Consider the following 25,481-nt stretch of genomic DNA (forward strand, 5'->3'; position numbering starts at 1 on the left):
CCAATAATTTGAGGAGTCTCCATAGGGAACAAAGGAGGTGCTTTGTGTCTCCATAGGAAACCACTGCATGTGATCAAATTATTGGTTTAGGAACGCAACAAAAACTAAAAATCCATGAATTCAAGTCTCCTGATGGAACAAAATATCCTCTTGATGTGTCAAGATTAGCCTAGATGCTGTTAGTTACACTAGCAAGCCTAGCCAAGTGCCTTACATATATTTCTTTGTCTTGCAGATATATCTTGATGACTATCGCTAGATATTTATTTAAAACAAAATGGAAGAAATGGGGGGAAAGCCCCCAGAAGCCTTTTGACCCAATAAATATTCACTTTTCCCTCTAAAGTGGATTATTTATCCTAATCCCTTCCTAGTGACATAACAAAAATAAATCTAATTCCATTATATTTTGTTTACAACCTTTATAGAATGACAAACAATAAGATACATTTCTTCTTCCATACTTCAATATTGTTTTTGTGGAACTGATAAAATTAGATAATACAATGTTTTAATGTATTAAACAGTAGTGGGAGCCAGGAAATAACATTTGGTGACATTTGATTGGTTTTTGGAGAAAGAACAGCCAGGGGGGCTTTTACCCCACACTACATAATCCATGATGCAAATAAAGACACAACAACAAAATGTTTGAAAATGAAGGTGGGAAGATAATGTACTGTTTAGCCTGAACATGAAGTAGGCCTGTTGGTAATAAATAGTTCAGATATATGTGCACTCAGAGTTGTATTGCTCATTAATCTAGAATCACTACATTTAGCATTATGCATTGTTGTGGCTCCAGGTTCAGGCGTGACCTTTATGAAAAAATATGTTTAGAAGGATGAAATGACAGGTGAGTAGGCTTCTGAAGTTCACATGCTGGTTTTCGTTTGTCTAAACCCCCCAAATAAAAGGTTTACAGTAGCTACCGATAGGCAGAGAATTTTAAATCATGCTATGGGTAGGTTGAATGTGTGTGTTTTCTCAAGAACAATACAGTTCAACCACAAATGGAACTCTAAGCATTCTTAAGAAAAAAAACATTTATTTTCAAATACTTAGTTAGACAGCACTGCCTCAGTTCTCTTTTGCTTTTAGACAGTCAGAATTTGTGCATCATTTCGGTATCAATTGGTAGTCAGGTATGTCACACATCAGATGATTTGACAATGCTCATCATGGGCAGCTCCTCAACATAGGTTGATGGGAAATGGCCTATCTGCCCGTTGAGTGTGCCAAACCACCAACCACTGTCATCCTTCCCATAGATATCCAGAAGATCCCCTGAAAAATATTTTTTATTATTGTATTAGTTCAGCCATTAAAGGAGTAGTTCACTCCAAAATGATTTTTTCCCCCTATTGATTAGTCATGCCATGGAGACTTGAGTGCAATAATATTTGTGTGTATTCATCACATTCCTAAGACAAAAACATGTATTATAGTAAATGTACCCCCATTGATTCTGGATGGGGACCCATGATGCATGGCCTTGAATGGGGACTCAAATAAGGCCCTGGATGGGGACCCAAATGCAGATAGGTCAGAATCAATGGGGTAAATTTAGGGTAAAGGGTCAAGTAAATTTACCCCATTGATTCTCACCCAAATGCATTTGGGTCCCCATCCAGGCCCATGCATTTGGGTCCCCATTCAGAATCAATGGGGGTAAATTTACTATAATCGTTTTTATGTCTTAGGAATGCAACATATATATAAAAATCGCACCCGTGCGAAGTGAGCGGTGCAAACTAATTCCTGCAAGTGCGCCTGCGCGAATCAGTGTTGATAGGCATGCATGGCAATATTCTTTGTGTTGTGTATGATGTCAGTCTGGAGGTCTGCTCAGACTATATAAGGTTTTCGTGTGTCCTGACCTTTACACCAGCTCAAAACGAACACCAACCAGGATTCGAAACAGCAATCATAGACTACAGGTTTTAATGTAGCGTGGTCGCTGTCTTGAATCTTGGGTGGGGGTCGATTTGCGCCGGAAAGTTCCAGGATATGCGGTTGGGCAAACAAAACAGACAGAGGGCAGAACGGAGAGGGGATCAGACAGACAGAAAGATGGAAGGACCTTTCCTGAACTTTAAACCGGCACAAATCTTTCCTAAACTTTAAACTGGCAGATTGAACAACACACAGGATTCAAAACAGTAATCATAGCCTGCAAGGGTAATGTAGCGTGGTTGCTGTTTCGAATCCTGTGTGGTGTTCAATCTGTTAGTTTAAGGTTTAGGAGAGGTCCAGGATATGAAACAACCTGGCCATTACGCCTGGACCTTTCATGAACTTTAAACCGGTCTCAAGTGCAAGTGTAATGGCCAAGACAGATCTAAATTAACATGAACAACACAGCATTTGATTGGTCTGTTCTGTTTGGCTAACACATGTCGTCATGAGTAGAACGGTTTCTGATTGGTCGATTCTAATGTTTAGTTACTCAACTAGCCAATCGATGAAGAATGAAAGAATCGTCCCATGCTAATATGTTTTAACTAGATAAACCGAAAGTGAAATATAGGAGCGGTTTGCACCGCTCAAAAAAAAATACTATTGAACTCAAGTCTCCATAACATGACATGGAAAAAAAGTCATTTTGGAGTTGAACTACTCCTTTAATCCTACTATTTGAATTGATGTGTAATGTATTGCGCATAATGTGACAATCTTACCTTCTTTCATATTCAATTCATCATCTTGATCGGATGTGAAATCATATAAAGCCTTACATTTTCCTATACTGCCCCATTCTTCACCCTTTTGACCTGTTAAATGTTATTTTTTATTTGTGTATATTTATTTATATGATGGAATTAGAAATGTTATGATGAATAATACAACCGTAAAATAGGGTCCTGTCACCTTGTCCTGTGTCATCATCTGTTTCAGATTGGGCTTCATTAACAGTGCTGCTACAGACAATAGCTGCAGTCTCTTGGCTCAGTGTTGTGGTAGTGACTTGCTCAATGGGACCAGATGAAGAGTCCACAGATGCCTTTTTCACAACAGGCCCCTTGTAAATGATGGAAGCCCTCAGTGATTGACGGGATCTGAATGGGGTTTTCCTTATTTTGACCGGGCGGGTCAGATGGACAACACTGTGCTCGCAATCCTTGGACAGAAGAAATAAGTTGGTATGCTGAGAGCTTCTCAATAGTATACTGGGAATATAAATGTGACATTACAGTATGTAGCCTACTTGAGACAGTATGTGTATGCCTACCTTGTCTTTCCATTTGGTGATGCTCTCACTGAATCGGTGCAAAGCCTTAGGTCTTCCTTCTAATTCAGTCAGTGATATGGACAACTTGTAATGAGTAGCCTCGAGAAGATCCAACTTCAGAGTGGTCTAGAGATATCAATATGAAACATAAATTAGCTGACATCTATAATCGGTAAATTAACCTTTCCTTTATTTTGGAAGTTTGATCGAATCCAGAGGAGGTACCTCATCATGCAGTTGTTCAGTTTCCTCAAGGTTTTTTTGGTTTGAAAAAGATGGATTTTCAGAATAAGTCTTCATCAGTTTGTCAAGCCCTAACATGAGAATATAAAAAGATAAGATAAGTTCAATTAAATAGCATTCCCTATGTACAACAATGATTGTTGTTTAATGTAATACAGAGTTATAATGACAAGGTTAATTAACTGAGTCAATAACAGTACCCTCGCAGTCTTTCTTTGTCTTTGTGATGCTATCTTCCAGTCGCTGGAGTTTGATTTTGATGGCTTCTCTTCTCCTATTTTTTCCCATCAGTGACTTTTTGTCCTCTTCCTGATAGAAGACAGATCACTTTAAGGAAAGGCTACAGATCAATGATTGTTTTCATTATTGATGGAGTATAATGGCAATTCTACAGCTAATTCATTAGAATGTATTGCACTGTATGTTTCTCCTGAGTCCTGAATCAACGGTTACTAAATTACAATGCCTGGACAAATCAAGAAGATCAAGAGAGGTTTAATGAAGAAATTACAAAATAATCGGTCATCAAAAACTCTGCTTTGTTCTCCTCAGCCATGACACTGGTCTCCTCTACCAGGGTTTGAACGTCTTTCTCCAAGTCAACCCTTTGAACGGCCTGCTCGATCTGTTTCTGGCCCTGAAGGTGACATGACAGAACAAGTGTTACTTTTATCGATGAATGATGGCATCTATCGGCAGCTTTTGTGTGACTCGTATGCTGTTGTAGAGGTTAGAGATCAAGAAATCACATGTTTGAGAGTCTGCCCAAAGCTGGACATTTGGAGATTGTATCTGTTCAGAATGTTGAACAGAGTTTCAAGCCGCTGTTTTTCCAGCTCCTGGATGACCTGAAACAGACACAAAGTGTATCTCAGTCAGGAGACATGTTTAATCCTAAATAAGGCTACAGTACATCACTCAAGATACATAAAGTATCTCAGACTCGTTTTCTATGGATGATTGGATAGTTGTATTTTTGTTTTAGAGATACTTTAAAAAAATAAAACATCACATTCGTCCAAACCTGATAGCAGTTTTTCAGTGTATTTTCCCACTTCAGTCTGATTTGATGGCCTTCCATATTGATATTGAAGTATTCTTCATCCACACGTGTCTGTGCCTCTGCTGACTTAGTCAGTCTGTTAAGCATCTATAGCGTAGCGGATGTTATTTAGCAAGCATTTGAATAGTGCTACAACATAATATTTGTAGTATTTATGGACAAATCATACTTGACAGTACTCTACCTTTTGTTTTTCTTTCTCTGTGCATATGCGCTTGTTGTCCTCAACAAAATTGAATAGCGCCTCATGCTCTCTTGTTATTCCAACCAATTTCTTCTTCATCTGTCATGGTAAAGAGAAAACACAAGCAGTACGGTGAACTTTTGTTGTATTTATAATTAAGTGCATTAAGTTACATGCAAATACTTTGCATTTTTGATTGTCAGGGTTGATGTATTGTTCAGAAGATCCTAAACATTTGGTGACATAGTTGTAGCGATTGACTGATTTTGTGTCATTTGATGCAAATAATTTTTTTTCCCAAGGGAAGTATATTGTTATGAGAAATAATTGTACTGTTTTGGGGATGAAGTTAGAGTTTCAAGAATGCACCCAAGCTGTTGAGAAAAACTGCAATAAGTAAGCTGTGCCTACCTTGAGCTGCTCACTCCAGTTATTAGCAACAAGTTTTCCAGTTTTCTCAACAATATTATCAAGCTATGACAAAACACAGAATCAGTGAGTTAGCAGTACAGGAATGGCTGAATGGTATGGAAGAGAGACATTGATGAGATAAATACATACGCACACATACATAGAATTAGTTTTAGTGATCATTTAAATACTATGTATCGTTGTAGATGGGACAGAGTAAGAGAGAATACATTAGCCCTACATACAGGCCTCTTCCTCTTGTTCTGTTCATCTGAGGCTTGTCGTAGTTCCAGGATTGCTTCCTGCTGAAAGGCATTTCCTAATGTTCTAAAATAAGAACATCACATTTTCATGTCTACACTGAAGATGGTGGGCTGACAAAAACAACACATAGTACCTGTACCTGTAGTTTGAAAAAGTACGGTACCTGTGAATGTCTGCTGTTGAATACATCTCATTTGACACATGACTCCATGCGTTGTAGATGGAACTGAGGAGGAAGAAATCGTGAAAATGTTTATGGAGTCATGTGACGTCTCAGTTGTGCGATTTTCAGGTACCTATTATACCATACCATACTTCAGTACAATCCAGTGTCAGTTTAAACTCTGAAAGGTCATTTTTTCACACTTCACACAATGCTGTGCACAATCCCCACTTGTGGTGGTGGACAAATGTAAACCAAGCATGACATCTTAGAGTAGTCATGTGAATTGCTTACTTGTTTGTCATTTCTTTAGAGGCCCTGATGAGTTTACCAGCAAGTTTTTGCAGTCCTTTGGCATAAGAATGCTCCAGCTCAGCCCTGAAGTGATAGTAAAGGTCTCAGGAAGGTCAATGCTTTAAGTCACTGTTGGAGACCAACTTGAAGGGATATTTCACTTTCAAACATGATTGGGGTCATTTTAACATCTACTCAGGCTTTTGTGTGCAGTTTTTAAGTTGCTTGATTCAGTAGATATTTGACATTCATCTTATCAGACACGCCACCTTCCTATAAAAACCCATTGAAACTTCAAAATATATTTTAGCAATGATCGATCGGAAACATTCTGCTGACTCATACTGCCATACGTGAGGGGTGATGTTTTTTCATTCATTTTATTTGATTTCGATTTTTTCCCCCAAAATATAAAAAAGATTATTAAAAAAAGAATTGGGGGGGAAAAAAACACGTTCCCTTCATGCATTAAAAGGACAATATCCATCACCAGACCAAGGAATCTATCATGATTAAAATTAGTTTGAAGTTACAATGGGTTTGTTTGTATGGGGGGGGGGGGGATTAGCGTGTCTGATAAAATGAATGTCAAATTTATCCAAATACTCAAGCAATTTAAAAACTGTCTTGGGTGCACAAAAGCCTAAGTAGACATTAAAACTTCCCCAATCATGTTTGAAAGTAAAATATCTCTTTACGTTATATTGCATTGTACAACCCAAAATAATGTGGTGTAATGAATAATGAATGTGGTGAAAAGCCAAGGCTTCACGTTAATTATATTATATAATATCATTCTTAAAGCATTGTAAAAAATAAGCAATTATCTAAATTATTCACTGTGGCTATTTGAAGAAGTACACATACATAATTCAAAATTTGCAGTATAATACATTTTGTACTGGCAAAGACTTTAAGTTTGGTTCTGCTGAGCACACCTTAAGCTGATCAATAAATATAGCTCCAGCTTCTGGAGTTAAGGAATCAATCATCCATTGAGCTTACCTCTGCTGAAAGACTGTCATGAGCTCTTTGCAGAAGTACTCCCCATTTTTTGAGAAGCGCTTCACATTTTGGTACAAGAGATTGTACTGAAACAAAATTCAAAAGCCTTCATGAGAATTCTGCCACATTCTGCAATAGCCAAGTTAAAACAGTAGAGGAAACTTTGACACTTAAAATTCTTTGACAGAAACTATATTTTGCAAAAGTAAATGGACAAGATAATACTTATGATTTAAGAAAAATAATATAGCTGTCCTTTATGAAAAGAAATATAAGTAGCAGCCTACTCACAGAGCAGGTGCTCACAGGTTCCTTCATTTTCAAACTGCACACAATAAAAATCCAGAGTGTTGTGGGTGTAAACGTGGGTGGGTGTAAAAGTGTAAAAGTTGATCCGTTAAGGTCAGTCTTCACACTTCCAAAGTTAAATTAACACTCAGGATTTTGTTGCGTGGCTGTTTATTGACTTTGTACCTGGAACTTTGACCACTCTCCTCCCAAAGTCACTCATGCGGAAATCACCTGAGCTCTGCCAGTGGACAGCATAAGGGGAAAATTCCATTGACAGATTTAACACCTGGGCTTGTACGTAGCTTCAGTCTATATCAATAAGAGCTATGACAAAGCTAAATGTGATCAAGCATTACATGATGGTAAATTGAGCAGGTGCACCAAAACAAGCATGACAGAAAATTCAGTCTTCTGTTTTAATGAACAATTATGAAATTATTAAGTGTAGAAAGGTCAAGGTGTCTATAGATTGGATGGGGGGACAGTTCCAATTCTTAATGTGATGACATGTTTAGCTTGGATATCAATATCACTTAATCTCAATTAACTAATAAACATTTCAACATCTCTCAAAAATTGAAAAGCTACTTTCAAAATTATATCAATTATTGTCTCTGTTGATTGAAACCAATTAGATTTGCAATCTTCAAGTTTTCTTTTTCAATAACAATTCAAACACTTATTGTCTGCCTCCCAGGGGGGGGGGCAAAGTACATTTAATGAAATTATTACCAGAAATGTATCAGAATACTTAACAAAATGCTTCAACTGGAAATACAGCATCTAGCCATATCTTTTGCACACACATAATACTGTTATTGACATCTCATTTACAGTTTATGATTGGAGAATGTATTTTCCATTACAATGAGCTGTGAGTAAAGTACACACATTACACTTCATTTTGTGAGTGGGGGAAAAAAAAGAGAATCATTGTTCGATCATTATTTTGGGGGAGGGGGGAGGTTGTATAGCATCACACAGTCAAAGCCTCAGTTTTAATTTCTCCATCTGTACACTCTCAAGAGTTAAATTAATACTTAGGTTTATACTGTGCACAGCACAAACAAACCCAGTTTTTCAGCATTCTGCCAGCACAAACTATTATGGAGTACCGAATGAGTCTGCAGTGTGTGGAATGAACTTAAACAGCTGAATTGTTCAAGGTCATAGAATCATTAACACTGACATGAAAGCAGGTAAGACATCTGACCGTAATCTGCCAACATACCTACAGTATAACAAAAATAAATAACATAGAATGACACCAACAAAATATATCACCCCCGTATGTCAGACTACTGTATGTTTAAATAGCATGCTTACACAATAGAGTGGAATGCTTTCATTCATTGGCTAAACAGAAAGTGGGTTGTACCAACAGGAGTGCTTTTATATTTTGCCGAGTGCACTTCGATGCAAATATATAGATAAAGAGAATAGATTTGTGTGAGGAAAATGAATAATGAATCCAACTCATAGCAAAACTGCATTCACATAATTCAAGAACTTCCAATACCAAACAGGCAATGTTGTTCATGTCTTTATCTCACACTCAAATACACACACACGCACGCACACACACGCACGCACACACACACAGATTTCTGAACGGTGTCTGTAGCTTGGGTCCAGTGTTGAAATATCTGGAGGTGTTAGTCAGTGTTCATCTGGACAAGGGGCTCCTGTCAGGTAGCCATTGGTCCCATGTGTTTTGTTGGTACCATTAGTGGCATTGCTGTGGTGCTTCTGATTGGCTGGAGAACTGTCGTCCTCATCGGAGCTGGACTCTATGTCACTGCTGTCGTCTTTAGACACCTAAAGACATTAAAGGGTGGTTAAGGAAAAAAGGCACTCCACACAGTTTTAAGTGGCTTGATTCAATATTTGATATTGAATTTTGATATATACAGTGGCTTAATGCCATTGCCGTTATGAAGCGAAAAAAAGTGAGACAAAAAATCTAATGAAAAGATCTAATTAAAAACAGTCAGATTAACCTTTTGGCCTTCTTTCCATTTTCCATTTCTTCTTAAGGTGACTCTCCACCAAACAAACTACTTCAGACTCAGTATGTGGCATTTAGTTTGCCATGTCTGCTTATTATAAGTGACTTTGGGCTTGTTTTCCTGTAAAGTCGCTTAAATATTCATAGTAGCAGGTTTGTTTGGGCTTGTTTCTGAAGTGTAGTTGCTTATTTGTGCTTGCTTTCAAGATTCTTTTTGAAAATAGCTGATGTAATAGGGCTCAAGTGGCTTTGGGCTTGTTTTCACAAAATCTGGCAACACCAGAGTCTCACACAAAAACAAATATACCATACCATCTTTATGCTAGCTTTGCTTTGGAGTTGATCGATTGTTATAGGAATTGAGAGTTGAGATTGAGAATATGGTATCTAGTTCAAATGTGCGACAGGCAAATGTCTCTGGCTTATTTAGGCTTGCTTCTGCACCAGTAGTCACCCCTGAAACATGACGAGCGTTGTGTGATCCATGGCTACAACAGTAGCAGACTAGAGGTCCACTACAGTGGAGTATTTACCCCCCTCATCAATACCACACAAATATTGACAGCTAGAGTTGGCTTTATTCACACCTGACCACCTATGCACCAGACAGGTGCATAGGTACTAGGGTTCAGATCTACTGTATAGAATAAAATAAAATAACCCAGACACCATCTTCACTTGCATAATAAGGACAACTTTAATTAAGGCAACGTTTCGGTCATAGACCTTCAGGCATCAGGTATTTTAACAGTAAACATTTAAAATGAGAAGAAAGTCTGAGTGCACACAAAGGTCTGAGTAGAATGAATACAACCCCAGAAGTGTTTAAAAGGCCAAAATATTTAAATAAATAATTTACTGTACAGTGAGTGATATCTGTACAGTATATAACATAAATTAGACGTAATACTCTGAGGCCATTCTTGAAATGAGGCATGGAGAGCAATCCTTGAAGGGAAAATAACACAGTCGCTACTGGAGCATGAACTTAAGAGGTGGAACTAAAGCATTCAGCTTTGGCACCATTCCTCCAAATGTAATGTTAGATTGGTTCCCCTGTTCATAGAAAAGTATGACGAAAAACACATCAGCTCGTTTTGTTTCATTTTCTGTTTATCATTGAATTGCTATTAACAACATATAAGGAACATGCTGCTGAGTTCTAAAGTATGGGAAACCATCTGCTAAATATTGTAAAGCAGAGGTCAGCAATTACAGCTGTTTTCAAACTCAGAACTGCCAAATATGGGGAAATTTGACATGCAGTGATATACATTTAAGTGTCAAATGAAAGGCCCACTTCACCTCTGGGACAATGATGCATCATGCTGCATCATATGATGCAAAATGCATCACTAGTCATGCTGAAATACTAAAATATCTCAAAACACAGATTGAACACAAAAAATAACTCAGGATTGTGTTGATCGTGTCTCAAACAACAATAAAATAAGATCTGGTTGTCCCAGAGGTGAAGTGGGCCTTTAACCTGCATTCATCCAAGTCTTAAATCTCTTAATTAAACCGTCTATGAAAGCATCTAATCAAATAATTGAGTCTCATGCTGAGAATTTAAAATCATATTTTGAAGCAGTAAAAGATGGTGATGATGAACAACATCCAGGTCAGGGAAAAAAGGGAGCCATTTAATTTAGGGTTGATTGGCATTCAGTCCATATAATGTATTATGAAAGAGAGGAACTGACATGCAAGTGAAATTAAATTCAACAGATCAAACCAGACATGCAGTGTACAGTTTGAAGGACCACTTACATGTAAAGGATTCCATTTTCCTGCCTTCAGGGTTGTCCAAATAGCAGAGAACATGGAAAAGGAAAAGTTAGAAATGCCAGCTCACAACAAAATACCCCACATACAGCAATACTACAGCACAGGCGCTTTCATGGTAGATGGTAGTTATATGTTATTTGAATAGTTTCATTTCGTACCACATTATACTGCACTTCTGAATTAAACAAGAGGCACACCGATAATAATATCGAGTAATAAAGGGTTTATGTTTTGTTAAGGAATCCTTCAGTGTCATGGTTGACAGCCGTGCCTTACCTTTCCTTTTGAGATGGCTCGACACGCTGTCTTCACTATGAGGTAGGCCCAGAAGGAGTGGAGTAACTGCAGCAGGATCAGCAGTAGGTTGAACACCCACCAGGATGGGTAGGGTCCTACGATCTCCCAGCTCTCAAACAAAGTTGTGTTTAGAATCCTACAGTGGGACAAGGGGGAGGCAAGCACATATTCCATTTATTTTATGAGCGAAACAGACATCACAGGTTTACAGGCGTCCTACAAGCTCCATCATTGCAGTTTCAAAGTTGTAAAGAGAGAAAAACGGAAACACTGAAATAGTTAAATAGCAGTGGGTTATCACACTGCTTTTGTTAAAATAGCAGTTGGTCATTCCACTGCTATGGTTAAATTAGTAGTGGGTCATCATCCCACTGCTATAGTTAAAATAGCAGCAGATGTAATAACAAGTAAGGTAGCCTGTGTCATTAGGACAGCTTTGAGACACGTGGTCTGCTTTAAGGTTAATAGCACTATTCTTGGGGCACTCTTGTAAGTTGTGAGGTAAGAAAGGGTAGCATAGCTAAACAGAAGCCAAAGGGGGATAAAAAAGGCCTGAACAGGCCTCTATTTTTATCCATTAACGTCCGTTAACGTCCTACAGTAATGCAACACCACAAAACCTATGCTTACAGTAGTTGTCCGAATTTCCATGGGATACACCAAATATCTTTGCCAATATATTTGAAAATAGCCGATCTACAAGATCAGCTGTTTTCTGCAAATGTTCCCCGAGAGTAGAGATGGCGGTTAACTACACTGTACAACATGCTCCACAAATCACAAAAATAATCACTCAACAGTAAGAGAATTATATAATGTATTACACTGTTGCATTTAGAATTCAAATACAGACAGTGTTAAATCAAAATCCCTAATAATGATGATGGGTAATGGGATTGAATAAATTTGGAGATTATAAAGCTATGCATAATTTCACCAAACGCGCAATCAGAATTTCAATGATCCAGGTTAAATTTATCCTTGGACCAATTATTGCATACTGTATGGCTGTCTGTGAATCATCTTGCACTTACTGATGCCATGGCAACAGCCTTACAATAATGATAACCTTTCTTGCTGCTGTGGTGGAGAACAGACTAAAATGTGCTACAGTATAATAATAGTAATAATGTTACAGTGTGAGAACAAAGATTTCACTTTATTTATCTCCAGGGGGAAACTTAAACATTACAATAGCCATACCGTAACCAAAGCCATAGTAGTACAGTACATGTATTCCTTGAAATAACTATTTAAATTTGGACTGCTACCACAGGTCAAAATACCACCTGTCAGATTTAGCCCTTCCTATAAAAGCTACATTTATTTGAATGAATAAAACATTATTTTAACCAATCTGTATGGTAGAGTATAATTACAATATAACTAGCGCATCTGCATTGGTTGGAGGTAGAGTCCCTATAGTCTATTGAGAGATTTAGACCCTGGTGTTCGGTAGGACACTAGTCTCGCGTAGCCAGACAACTATTCCAATATCTCTGAATGCTATATAGAGTCTGGAACAGCAGCTCCCTAACGGCGAGTAATGGACGGTAATGCCCGTCATTACCGTTCAAGAAAATAAGTGTAATGTAATTTCTGCTAAGCAGCAAGCTAAACATGCTTATATGATTTTTATTTATATAATGATAAATGTGTGTGATGTGAGACAGAAACGGAAGTGACGAGGAGGCTTCACTTCCGCTTTCATCTCGCACTCATCATTTCTATTCTGCTTTGCCAGACTGTATGCCGGGAGCATTTGACCAAATCGCGGAGGCAACAGTCTGGCTTACTGAAAGCTGCAAAGAAATGTACCAATGAAACTGACAGTTACAATCAGATTGATACAACATACTACATTGACAAGTGAATGAAACTTACCAGACAGGATAAACTCCCAACCTGGAACTTATGAATAGAATTGCAAACATTGCAAACAAGAGGTTGCAGAGTGTCTGGCACTTAGCATAATTGGCCATCTTTGCAGCCTGAAAAAAGATAGAATGGTTGGAAAGTCACTTCCTTGACAACTCATTCAAAGATACATTTGCTTGAAATGTTATCTGTCTAAATAAAATGTATCACAAACTCATTGATGGAACTATAAATGTACTGTACATTGAGGGCAGCATTAAATACAAAACAGCACAGTTTTTATTTTTACTCAGTTTGTGTTGGATTTTGTTTTACTTTGAAATGTGTATGGTGTTTGTTAGGCATGTAATGATATATCGTAAATCGATTAAAATCCATTTTCAAACTGGTGACAATTTAAATCATGATTAAATCACAATTTGAATTGCAGAGGGCGCGTAAGAAATGATAAGGAAATACAGGATCTTTGTAAGAGAAATAATTAAAAAATAGTTTTCAGTCATTTGCCACTGTATTGAAAAGAGGATAAGAGGAAAAAAAAATACTGGATTTGTGTATTTGGATTTGTCTGGAAAATAAATTTGTGTTTAAAAAGATAAATATCTGGAAAAATCGTATCGTGAGCTGAGTGAATCGTTACATGCCTAGTGTTTGTCTCTTGTCTTTGTTAAACGTTGAGAAATTATCACATTACATCTAAACCAATAGGAATTCACCTTGATATAGGGCAGTGGTTCTCAAAGTGGATGTCACGGACTCTCTTTGTTCCTTCAAGTCTGTAACTTTGACAGTTCAAAAATGGAACGAAAAATGTGGTTCCATTTGTACACTGTCAAAGTTAAGGGGAGAACTTCACATTTCAAAGTTTGAGGACCACTGATATAGGGGACAGTGGGGCAAGGTACACACCCCTCTCACCCAACAATCTTGGCAACCAGTCATTCCTTCCATGCTCACCTCCATCAGCACATCAGCGGCATCGTGGAGACACATAACCAGTGTTCCCACCCGCGCCATGTTGTTCACATAGGAAAACGTGATGAGGGATATGGTTGCCAGGTGGTGCAGGAACATGATCAGGAAGTCCTGTAGACACAGTTGCCACAGTCATGTCACACACACAACTACAGATAATCTTTTCAAAAGCTAACTCTCACTATAATTCTTATTTTACTTTTTTGCCCGACGGTGTCACTCGCAAAAAATAACTGATCTGTGTTTTGCATTTGGAAATCAGTTATTTTCAGCGAGCAATACCAACAAAGAAGGATGCACTATACCCTGAACATCCATTGATAGCTACGTGTGACAGGTGAAAGCCTGATTACAAGGTGTAGGACACAAGCACTGCTGTGCTTATGTTATGCATTTGTAGCAATGCATATCATAATAATACAAATACATGGTAATAGCAATACTACTAGAACAATATCACAAGGAATGTGTGAATAATATACTGAACTATAATAGAGGTGCAACAGATAATTGAATTAACCGATTTAATCGATTATAAAAAAAACAAGTTTTAAAAATAGCAGATGTACAAGCTCACAACTCATCACAATGCGACACATTGTGATCTATTTTCTATATTTGTGCACGACATGTTGTATGACAAAGCTAATATTCAATGTTTTTAATTATCCAAAAATGCACTTCTCGTTTATTCAATTGATCAAAAACTATACTTTGACTAAGCTGCAGCCCTACTATAAATCAAAGCGATCAAAAGTACATCCCATACATGATATATCTGCAATGAAGGTACTCAGGAACAGAATCAATTCATTCAACATGAGCTCAAAATGCAAGTACTGTTTTAAGCCTGATTTAAGCTTTAGCGTCTACGTGTTGTGTGCCAAAAATATATTATTTTTCTTGAGAGACACGTCGTCCAACACTTTGTCACTGAAGCATAAATCGGCCTCAAGTCTGAGGAACTCTGTTCAGGTCAGCTCTGGGCCAGCTCTATAGCTGAACGAGGCAGTGGATGGGTGAAATGGAGGAGGAGCCTTCTTCTGGCACCCTGGATATTAAAATGTCTGACATGAGGACAGCAGCAGCAAGCAGCCAGAGCAGAAGGAGTACAAGGAAAATGGTACACTACTGTATGCGAAGGAAGAGCAATGCTGTGTAAAACATAAGAAGGAACGGAAGCAAGGCAGCAGTGTGCAGGGAGAACATACTGGAATTGTCAGGGGATGCAGGGGACCTCCTCAATGTGGTAGATGTGCATGAAAAAACTGAAAAGGAGAAACAAAACACAGACAACATGCAGACAGTCAACAAAATAAAAAAAGATGACAGGATGAATGCATACAGAGCATGGCATCGAGACAAACAGTGCTTATGGGTGTGAGTGACTTGGCAAGGAGGCATGCAAAAACACGCTGAAAACACCATGACCAGAGAGTAAAACCATTCACCAAAGAAACAGCAATGGAAGTTAAAATGCGCTGAAGAGTGCTGAATGTTTGCATAGATGGACTCCGTGAAGCTTGAATCTAAGTTCCATCCTTCCAAACGCTAAGCTACTGTATTTGCTCATGGAATCTCTGCAGATAACACCACAATCAGGTTTTTACTAGAGCCTGAACGATTTATCAGTTAGCCAATATCAATGGCTATCACAGATACACAGGTAGGTACAATACATGTGTGACATGTTGTCTGATATGCCCTGATTGGGGTACATTAGAAATTGATCTGTTTGTGTGTGTTAATAGTTATTTATAATTATAGTAATTTACTGCAGTTTAGTACATCCATATTTCATGTGTGTTGTTGTACTGTATGTCTGCTATGTATGTATGTATGTATGTATGTATAGCTATTCTGTAGCTATCTTCCCACAAATTATTTGTTAGAACACAGATTGAGGATTAAGCAAGAATAGTTCACAAAACTAGGTCTCATGAGTCATGACACTACAGTTATCTGTCACTCAATTAGTATGGTTCCTAAAAATTCTGCAAGTGTGAAGAGAGATCATTGATTAGGAAGTTGATAAACCCTGTGTTTGCGGTGTGATTTGTTATAAACTTGTAAATAGGCAATTTTCAGTAAATTGTAAAAGATGCAGTATGGAGATACAAGATTTCTACCGGACAGCGACGATATGTGCTAATTAAGAGTGGCCTCTGATCTGTTGTAATTCTTACCTTTCTCCTGATGTCTGTGAATTGGGAGAAGAGTAGGGACAGGTAGAACGATAGCTCCAGAGTATAGTAATAATGGATGTCCACAGTCAGTGGCTAGACAAACGGGAAAAAAAGAAAAAAAAAAGAAAAAGAATGAACCATTAAGCCCTAATTAAAAAAATAGCCGATCTACAAGCTCAGAACGGATTCGGCACTGGGATTTTTTACATTTACACATTTTTTTAGTACCTTGGAGAGATTACTATATTAGTTGATAAGGCAAGACTTATAATGAAGTCATAATATTAATCACCCCGTTTGGGAGTGTTCATTTAATATTTGTACACTCTCAGTTATATTAACATGACTTTCCATGTGAAGCTGATGGTCAATTATATAGAAAGCATTACCTGGTAAGGATAGTTGTACCAACATTCTTTTGTGTTCCATAGCCATGGAGTCTACAGAGAAAGCAATAAGAATCAATGCAATGTAAATAAGCTCAGGCTTTTTTGTTTTAACCTTTTGACAGACATGTACAAATATATGTTCATGTCCATGCATTTATGTCATCAATGTCAATCAAAAAAGGAAAAAAGAAAAACTCTCACATGGTAAACCCTAAACAAACCTGAAGGGTAAGCTTCATTTCCCGCACCATCAATGTTAACACTATTCACAAATGTACAATTAAGATTCTGCTAGTTGAATTGATACCCAAGGCAGAGAGGTGCCACGCCGTTAGTCTGAGAGACCATTATTCTGAAGTACCATTGGTCCAAAGGTGCGCATAATATTAATAACTAAGCTCAACCCTAAGCCTAACCCTAACCTCACATTTTTCTGACTTAAGGACTGTCGGACCAATTGGTAGTCCCTGGCAGAACATTGGCCTTAAATAAAATCCAACACATTTATATCAATATGGCCACACAAAACAGATTGCCTTAATGGATGCTAGATGGAATAAGAGTTAGGGTCGTGTAGTCTCGCGTAGACAGACAACTATTCCACAATCTCCGAATGCTATATAGTCTGGAACTACCCATACCAAACGCAAAGAACAGAAGCTGTCATCCGTTTGTCATTTCCATTACCACTGCTAAGTAGAAAGCTATATAGGCTTCCATTATTTCGATTTACTGTATGTTATGACAAATCTGCGTGCAGGAGGCGCCACATCCACTTTAGCCCTGGATAACTTTCAGAGCTTCCGTGCTCCAGACTGTATGATGGAAGCTTTAGTCTGGCTAGCGAGACTCTGGTAAGGGTTAATGCATATATGTTACGTTACCAAATAATGTTCATAACATGCTCAACTTCACAACACACCCTGTCTCACAATTGATGATGGCTTTAAAACTAAAAAGAGAAAAGGTGCACCATGATCAAACCATGAGACAGGACTGTGACTTCGGGAAGACAATTGTGTTTGAATCTCCTGCACTCCTCTCTAGACCTGCTGCTATTAATAAAAACCCCAGGAGACTTGGCCCTGCGGCAGGGATTGCCAGAGAATGAACTCATTTTACAAAGTGCTTCGTCATGCAACTTGTTTCAGTGAAGACATTTTCCCCCCACTGTGCTATCTCACCTATTGCTCCCTTGATCATGATTACTTTAATCAATCTCAGCCAAAATGGTTTCGCTGTTAATTTACTCGAGGCACTGCACGGGCACGGCCAGTAGGCACAGTGCATTACACAACATCAGTGTAGAGAAGCAAAAAAGAGATGAACCATATCCAAAGAACAATAAGATTCCAATGTGACATTCTTTTCCCTCCATTGACCAAGCCGACATTAACAACATATGTTAGCTGAGACTGAGGCTCCACAGTTGCCTCAATGGTGATACATTTGTTCAGTGACAGTAATATCTTAAAAATGGATATTGTGCTAAGAGCAAAAGATCCATTATTTATCATTGCTCCCTGCCTGGTTGGAGTATGTGAAAGATATATATTATTTATCAGCTTTTCTTCCTTTCCCTGTCACCTCCATCACCACTTCAAGTAATCGTACAATGTCCCATTCTTAACTTTCTTGACCGATATTGGAATTTTTAACATCATTCCACAGCTGTGGTAATAGTAATGATAAGGATTAGACCTGCTTTAAAATACTTTTGTAATGCTGTAATAAATTCATAGCTCATTGCATTAGTTGCTGCCAATAAATGCTCGACGGAGGAGCAAAAACATACCTTTTTAAGGAAACGTACACCATAGGTAAAGATGTATGAATAGAATGTAAATCTCCACCTGCAGGAATGAAAAGGTAAAGTGAGTGCAGGTTATGTTTAATATTTTTTTCCCTCTGCTTTAAGATTCACAGGGGAAGTTAGTCACATCTATTATAGTAGAGAACAAAGAATGCAGCAATGCATTCTAAATATGTAAATAAGGCCACACACACACACACACACACACACACACACACACACACACACACACACACACACACACACACACACACACACACACACACACACACACACACACACACACACACACACACACACACACACACACACACACACACACACACACACACACACACACACACACACACACACACACACACACACACCTTTTTTTCCCCATATACATGATACATCTTAAGAAATGCTGCCAATGTTTGACCCCAAGAAAGATCATACTACAAAATCCGGAGTGGTTCCTTGGTGAGTCACTGAGACCAGGACACCACTGACTTCAAAGCAGCATGGCTCAGACTTAAGCAGGACGCACTCGCTCTCTCCCAGACCGAGTCCTAAGCCCTGCTCTGTACTTTACGTAACCCTATACTAGAACCCCACTGTTGCACATTGATTGGTCAGTTCTCCTGTGATCATGTCTGCGCTGGGTTTATTAGGCAGTAGACGTAGTATACAGTAGCTGCCTGAGCTGACAGTTGATCAAAGCATGCACAGAAACCCAGCTCACAACCGAAATCAACTGGAGAGATGGAAAGGATGCTGAATATTGGCTGCTGGGTGCTTGAAACAAAATTTTGCAATGTGATACAGGTTATTTTTCAAGGACAAGGTAATTTGTAACACATCATCCCAGCTTCGTGAACCCGGCCAAAGTAATGCTAGGATGCTACGACATTCTCTGATCAGCAGATCATGTGATTGTGAGAGACCCTGGGTTTTGCATACTTTAAAAGAAAGTGTGCTGCGGTTAGTTCCAGCTACACGAAAATACAAACGTCACTTTAGCATCTTTCCATAGCGCTAGATAAAAGATTAGGGTAACGCTTAACTGAGAAAAGATATCTATTAAACATAAATGTATAACTTTCTGAAGGGACTTGCTGAGGTAGTAATTTTCATGGATGACCGTTGTTGAGTCTTATTGTTACATTTTTAATGTGTATGACAGAAATCTTCAGCACATAAAATATGGCATGTGAAATTGCCATTATCTACAGTACTCTCTGTGCTTGATTAATAGTGGAGTTAAAACAAATACTGGACTGGTCTACCTGGCGTTGGAAGACTGTTGCATGGCAACTGGATCTTCAAACACCACAAGAGCCTGTTTCTAGTGATGCTGAATCACATCTACTGTATGTACAATTACGATGACTCACAACTACTTTCTCTGAATAGAATTTAGAGGGTGGCTAAATTCTGACCATATCCGTTTATTCTTTTCCTCAATACAATGCAGGTATTTATAGGCTGTGGGCAAAATTACAATTATATGTAAGCAGTGGTTTGAAGCTAGCTGTTTAAGTTCATTCCTTGACCTGATGATGACCAGCTTCATGGTCGAAACATGGTTGCCTCTTTTTCTTTTTTTTCTTTAAGTGTTGCAAATACTTAGTAGAAAAAATACAAACTGGTAGGCAGTGATACATTTAAGTTTCTGTGAGCTGCTTAAATTCCCCATTCATGGGAGGATTGCTGCATGTTCTATGAGCCACAATTAAAGAAACGTTAACACTTTTTGCTTCATTACACAGTCATGAAACACTTATGTAAGATGACTGGAGAGTACATTTAAATACGATCCTCTGTGCAGTTCATCTAGGCACAAAGGATTCTGGGTGAGTAACTCAGAGCTCAGTTTCAATAATGAGGCTGCTGGCTTTGTTTATGAATGTGGTCTGCACGCATTCTGGATCATGCACCTGCAGGCCATGCTTGTTGATTCTGTTCAACTTTGTCACCTATCCAAATGAGCACACTGTACACAACACAAATAACTCATAGCACTGAAATAACTTGCCCAACCCTAACATAAGTTAGGGTTGGTCAATATTACTTCAAATCAATATCACAATTACTTCTAACATGTGCCTCGATTATGATTCACGATTATTAAAAAAGCTATATTGTGTGTGTTCACACACACACACACACACACACACACACACACACACACACACACACACACACACACACACACACACACACACACACACACACACACACACACACACACACACACACACACACACACACACACACACACACACACACACACACACACACACACACACACACACACACACAACTTCTTGAGTCTAAAGGTTCCAAATATCAGTTTCAATTAATTTTAATTAATTTCCCAGACCCAATATAAATCACACTTTAGCTACTGAGAATAATCTCATGAACAACCTTTGTTGTACGTTAAGTCTTGCTTGCAAAGCTACAAAAGGAGATTTAGATAATAACAATCGCGGCCCCCTTTTGCCTTATTTACATGCAATTCAATTTTAATAAATGGCTGTACCCTTATGAAAAAGGGGTAAAAAAAGTCAAACTTGTTGCCAGTAGATTACTGATTAAACCAGGTATTTTGCTGGAGTTCTATCATTATCCATCTCAGAGCAGTAGCCAAGTGTTCTTCCATAGATCAACACCCCTGGCCTTAACGGTGGCTATGAAAGATTGAAAAGGCCAGCTATGCAAGAAAACTTCTTCCTCCAGCCCCTTTGCTCTCATCTGCGAACAAACACTGGAACACTGGCAAACAAACATGACTGCTCAACCAATAATAGTACTGACATTATGTACAGTATAGCTGCTCTTGGGGGAAACCTCATACAAACCTCAGACAAAAACAGAGATCTCCATATGGACATACAAGGGACACAGACTGGGTACAAATGGGTGCCATGCATTCCCAACTTGTTTAAATCAGGACTAACAGAAAAAAGTTAATTTCTTGTCCTGTCTAAGGAATACTGGGAGAGAAAGAAATATTGCAAAAGCTCAAATAAAACTAGATACTGCTAGATCTGCATTCTGCAAGGTCTCCTCACTGGCTATTAAATAGTAAATACTGAATGAACTACTTATCCTTTTTAAAGCACTACATGGTTTGGCAACAATTTATATTTCAGATCTCCTCTGCCTCCATGACACAACCAGGCCTCTATGATGCTCTGAACAATTATTCTGGTCCATTCCACAGTCCTGATTAAAGATTAAGGGCGAGTGCATCCGTGGCTTTGCAATAGTTTACCCTTACATCAATTCTTCCCCTTCTATGGGCACTTTTAAATCTCGTATTGAAATCAGGAGTCCGCAAAAGATGTACTGTGTTTTTATTTTGGTTGTCTTCGTTTTATTGATTTAGGTTTTTACTCATTTGATTTTCCTTCATCACTTAGGTCAGAATTTGCTGTTTGTAAGTGCTGTATAAATAAATAGAATTTGAAAAGATGATAAAAAATAACAAAAAACAGCAATATATGACAGGCTAAATAGAATATGATTGCTGCTGCAAGGTCTGGGCTGGATCTGACTGAAGAACTGCATTGCATAGCAACAAAGACAGTAGACACAACATACTATAGCCAAAGATACAATTGTAAAAGTCGATTATAGTATGCACTGCAGCCACTCATATTGCATGCAGATAACAGCTGTGGGGATATTGTTGCCGTAAAAATAACGAATGCAAACTGAAACTTGTTCAGAAAGCCCACACAAATTGGAGGGGACTTATGAAACACTAACGTTCTCTCTGCAAAAGAGTTTTAGCTTTGAGATCCCAAAGCTGTAATAAGAACCCAGTGTTTTAATCAACCAACAGAGTGCTGCTGAGTGAACAGCAGCCCCAAGGGTCTCACAGACTGTGTGGCTGTGTCTCCTACTGCCAGCTTGGCTCTACTGGTGTCAGACATGACTCCGCTTTGACAGCCACACTCCCTTGTTGTCCTCCGCTCTCACACCACTAAATAACCACAATCTTGCCGATGGGACGCAATCTACTGCAGATCAGCCAGGCCTTTTGGCCAGTGGGTTAAGGTTTGGTGGGCTCTCCCCCTCAGCGATGCACTGCCAACATTAAGTGTACAAATTCTACATAGTTACCCTTGGGATATTGCAGTGTGTATATATATTGCTTTGTCATAGTGCTGGTATTCACATTACTGTCATGGTCACATTACTGTTATGGTCAAACCAGACACAAAGACACAGAGTCGGCACTTATTTAAATGTCAGCTAATAAAAAGACATTGTATGTCTGTGGTAACCAGTGTTTTACACTGGTGGTTCCCAAACTTTCCAGGTCGAGACCCAAAAGAGACATTAAACGTTTGCCCGGGACCCAAACTAGTGAAAACAGCAGATCTACAAGCTCACAACGCGTTGCCTCGTGCCACGTTGTGAGCTTGTAGAACGTCTATTTTCACAAACATTTGTTTTCTAATTTACATCATGGAATCTTAGCTTTTTGGGGAATATTTTTTTTGAAAAATAATTTCTGAAAATAATAATTAGAAACGAAATAAAGGAACCAAAAACATTAAGGGACCCATAAAAATGACTCCCGACCCAGTTTTTAGGAAACAGTGTTTAGCTCATGCTTCTTACATGCTTTCACAGAAGCGGGCTAGAGTGCTGGGCTTCTCCTGGTTGCGGCGCTGTCTGAACCAACGCTGGATAGTCCGCACATCCCAGTCGAGCTGCTTGGACAGGCCTTCCAGCCGCTTCTCATCTGGGTGCTGGAGATAAAAATACATTTTTGTTCAAACCTAGTAGTCATGGTGGTGATAATAAAATGATACATGGGACAGAATTGTTGTGAACTTTATAGAAAACAAAGGGCGCCACCTTGGTAATAGCAGTGAAAACTTTCTCTAAGATAGCATTCGGTTGGGCTTTTTGTGGGCCACTGGCTTGGATCTTCAGGCCCATAGCGCAAGGTCTCGCAATAAACCTGTAAGTAAATATGTATGAATTAGTGATTAATATAGAAACACCTGTACAATACTGTAAACCATAATAAAAGATGGGGAATTCAGTGATTCAGTGAGAGTCAGTGATTACAACAAGCCAATACATCATCTACAAATCCCATTTGCTTTAAAAATAAATAAAAAAAGAAAAAAGAAAAGACTAGACAAGTTTTTCTTAATGTGGGGTCTGGGACCCCCACCTGTTCTTGGAAGGGTTGCAGAGGGTCCCCAGCAATTTGAGAACAGTTGAACCCCTGTTCAAAACCCCTGTTTTGATGCGACACACTGAGCTTATAGAAGTGCTATTTAGCTATTTTGAAATGTTTGTTATTGTTGTTTTATTCTGAAATAAATCTCATCCTCTCATCTTCTCTTATGGGGGTTCCTGGCAAAAGAAAATCTTCAAATGGGGGTCCTCACAGCCTAGTACAGTAGTATGTTATACATTTTTTTAGGGTCCCTGACATGAAAATGTCTGAGAAACACTGGGCTATACTGTAAAAGTGATTCATTCATTCAAGTTATTAATACTACCGAGTGCATCAAGTAAAAAGCAAACTTTTAGTCTGTGTCTAAAACAGTCTACTATGGTGAACTCAAGTTTGTTTTTCCCAAATATTTTCTAATAATGAGTTAATTAAGTTACATTATGTATTAAACAATGTTAGGCTACTCAACTCATTCTATTAATTGACTCATACACTATCGGCCATGATATGGTCATTCATTTTATATATGAAGAACATCTGTGAGTGATTTGAGAAGGGGGGGGTCAATAATAGCCTGTTCTGATGCCAAAAACGGTTGACCCACATTTGCATGACAGCCACATAGACGCAGAGACAACCATTAGGGCTCTGGGATTATTGGACAAAGGGCCAGAGTGAGATAGAGCCAAGGTGTATGGTACAAATACATCCTTCCTATGAGAATGGTTTGTTAAGAGGAGTTTACCAGTTGCCTGTATAATGACATTTGTATGGCATGACAAATCCGATGTCATGTTGTTGTTACACGTAGCTCTGAATTACTGTTATGTGTTGTAGCCTACTGAGAAGACAATTGGAAGGTTGGGCAAGTATAGCCTATTACTTGAATTCTGCAACTTGCTACTGCATGGTCGCAACGTTGTACTGTACAACGTTGCGACTTGTAATGTACACCGACTATAAGAATAGCAATGCAATGATATAGGCCTGCAGAAAATAGGTTGATCATCCTTGATCATTGTGGGTTGCCATTGTTTAGATAACTGACAAGCAAATCAACACAAGTTCAGGTCAATGGGAAAATATCCACTCACTGGATTATCAAATCAACCCAACACAATCGCTATATGTATGAAATAGTAAAGTCAGTAACTGAACAGCTATAGACCCACCTTTCGAAAACCAGCCGTATCATAAAGATGCAGAAGGCTAAAGGACACGCCAGATAAAGATCCTCGGCTTGCGGGAATGTTGCCTCATCTGTGTTTTTTAAATCAGCCCATGTTACATTATGAGGGAGCCAAAATCTCTCATTCCAAAACCACGCCAAAATACCGGCCATCTCTTTGAAGCAGACACTTTGACAGGGTAGAAAATGGCCCAATGCGTTGTAATGTTCTTTCACCGGCGATCTATGCAGGTTTTGGTGATGAAATCTGTGCTAGATCGCTGTCCGTCTATTTCCCCTTTGCTAGCCCAGTGTAGGGAAGTAGACTCAATCTGCTCCTCCGCAAGTGATTGGTGCATTGAAATGTCACGCATGATGCAGCCACCATAGGTTAAACCCACTGGATCAGAGCACAATCAAGGTGAAATTGTTTTGCCCAACCTGTCTTTAGGAGGGTTACACGAGTCTACAACAATCAGACACATAAATTAGGAAGGAATATAATTGTTCAATTGATTAATAATGATCATGTTTTATTGGACCCACACACACAAACTCGCACCCTCCGCCCCCTCCGCATTTCTATTATTTAAGTCGAGTCAATTAACGATTAAATAAAGACAATTAAAGGT

At 38.7% G+C, this 25,481-nt stretch overlaps 2 protein-coding genes across 3 annotated transcripts; both read right to left on the minus strand.

The window, feature by feature from the left end:
• Nucleotides 1-1,092: 1,092 nt before the first annotated feature.
• nostrin (nitric oxide synthase trafficking) lies at nt 1,093-7,180 on the minus strand. The gene is made up of 16 exons (XM_080752695.1): nt 7,151-7,180; nt 6,860-6,945; nt 5,855-5,938; nt 5,561-5,623; nt 5,379-5,460; nt 5,134-5,196; nt 4,723-4,821; nt 4,500-4,625; nt 4,225-4,323; nt 3,987-4,112; nt 3,676-3,784; nt 3,458-3,546; nt 3,233-3,358; nt 2,872-3,121; nt 2,682-2,774; nt 1,093-1,287 (listed from the first exon to the last, which is right to left on the minus strand). The coding sequence occupies exons 1-16, from the start codon at nt 7,175-7,177 to the stop codon at nt 1,151-1,153; spliced, it is 1,659 nt and encodes a 552-aa protein (XP_080608821.1). The 5' UTR covers nt 7,178-7,180; the 3' UTR covers nt 1,093-1,150.
• Nucleotides 7,181-8,071: 891 nt separating this feature from the next.
• Nucleotides 8,072-25,023, minus strand: cers6 (ceramide synthase 6; the record flags this gene model as incomplete). 2 transcript variants are annotated; one of them, XM_080752649.1, is made up of 11 exons in its annotated part: nt 8,072-8,968; nt 10,932-10,955; nt 11,226-11,382; nt 13,131-13,237; nt 14,082-14,210; nt 16,286-16,378; nt 16,675-16,725; nt 18,470-18,527; nt 23,108-23,238; nt 23,348-23,453; nt 24,854-25,023. In XM_080752649.1, the coding sequence occupies 11 exons, from the start codon at nt 25,021-25,023 to the stop codon at nt 8,810-8,812; spliced, it is 1,185 nt and encodes a 394-aa protein (XP_080608775.1). In that variant the 3' UTR covers nt 8,072-8,809. The 2 variants fall into 2 exon arrangements, with proteins under 2 accessions (XP_080608775.1, XP_080608776.1); XM_080752650.1 differs by lacking the exon at nt 10,932-10,955.
• Between the last annotated feature and the right edge of the window lie 458 nt (nt 25,024-25,481).

This window comes from Nannobrachium achirus, assembly GCF_963921795.1.
Source record: "Nannobrachium achirus genome assembly, chromosome: 22".
Lineage (NCBI taxonomy): Eukaryota > Metazoa > Chordata > Actinopteri > Myctophiformes > Myctophidae > Nannobrachium > Nannobrachium achirus.

Bases quoted from the DNA above. Each gene is read 5' to 3' on its own strand.
- nostrin (XM_080752695.1), bottom strand. From the start codon at position 7,177: ATGAAGGAACCTGTGAGCACCTGCTCT. The intron at 5,624-5,854 runs GTAAGCAATTCA...CTTCCTCCTCAG, and splicing joins TCTAAAGAAATGACAAACAA to TTCCATCTACAACGCATGGA. The intron at 3,359-3,457 runs GTACCTCCTCTG...TGATATCTCTAG, and splicing joins CTGAACAACTGCATGATGAG to ACCACTCTGAAGTTGGATCT.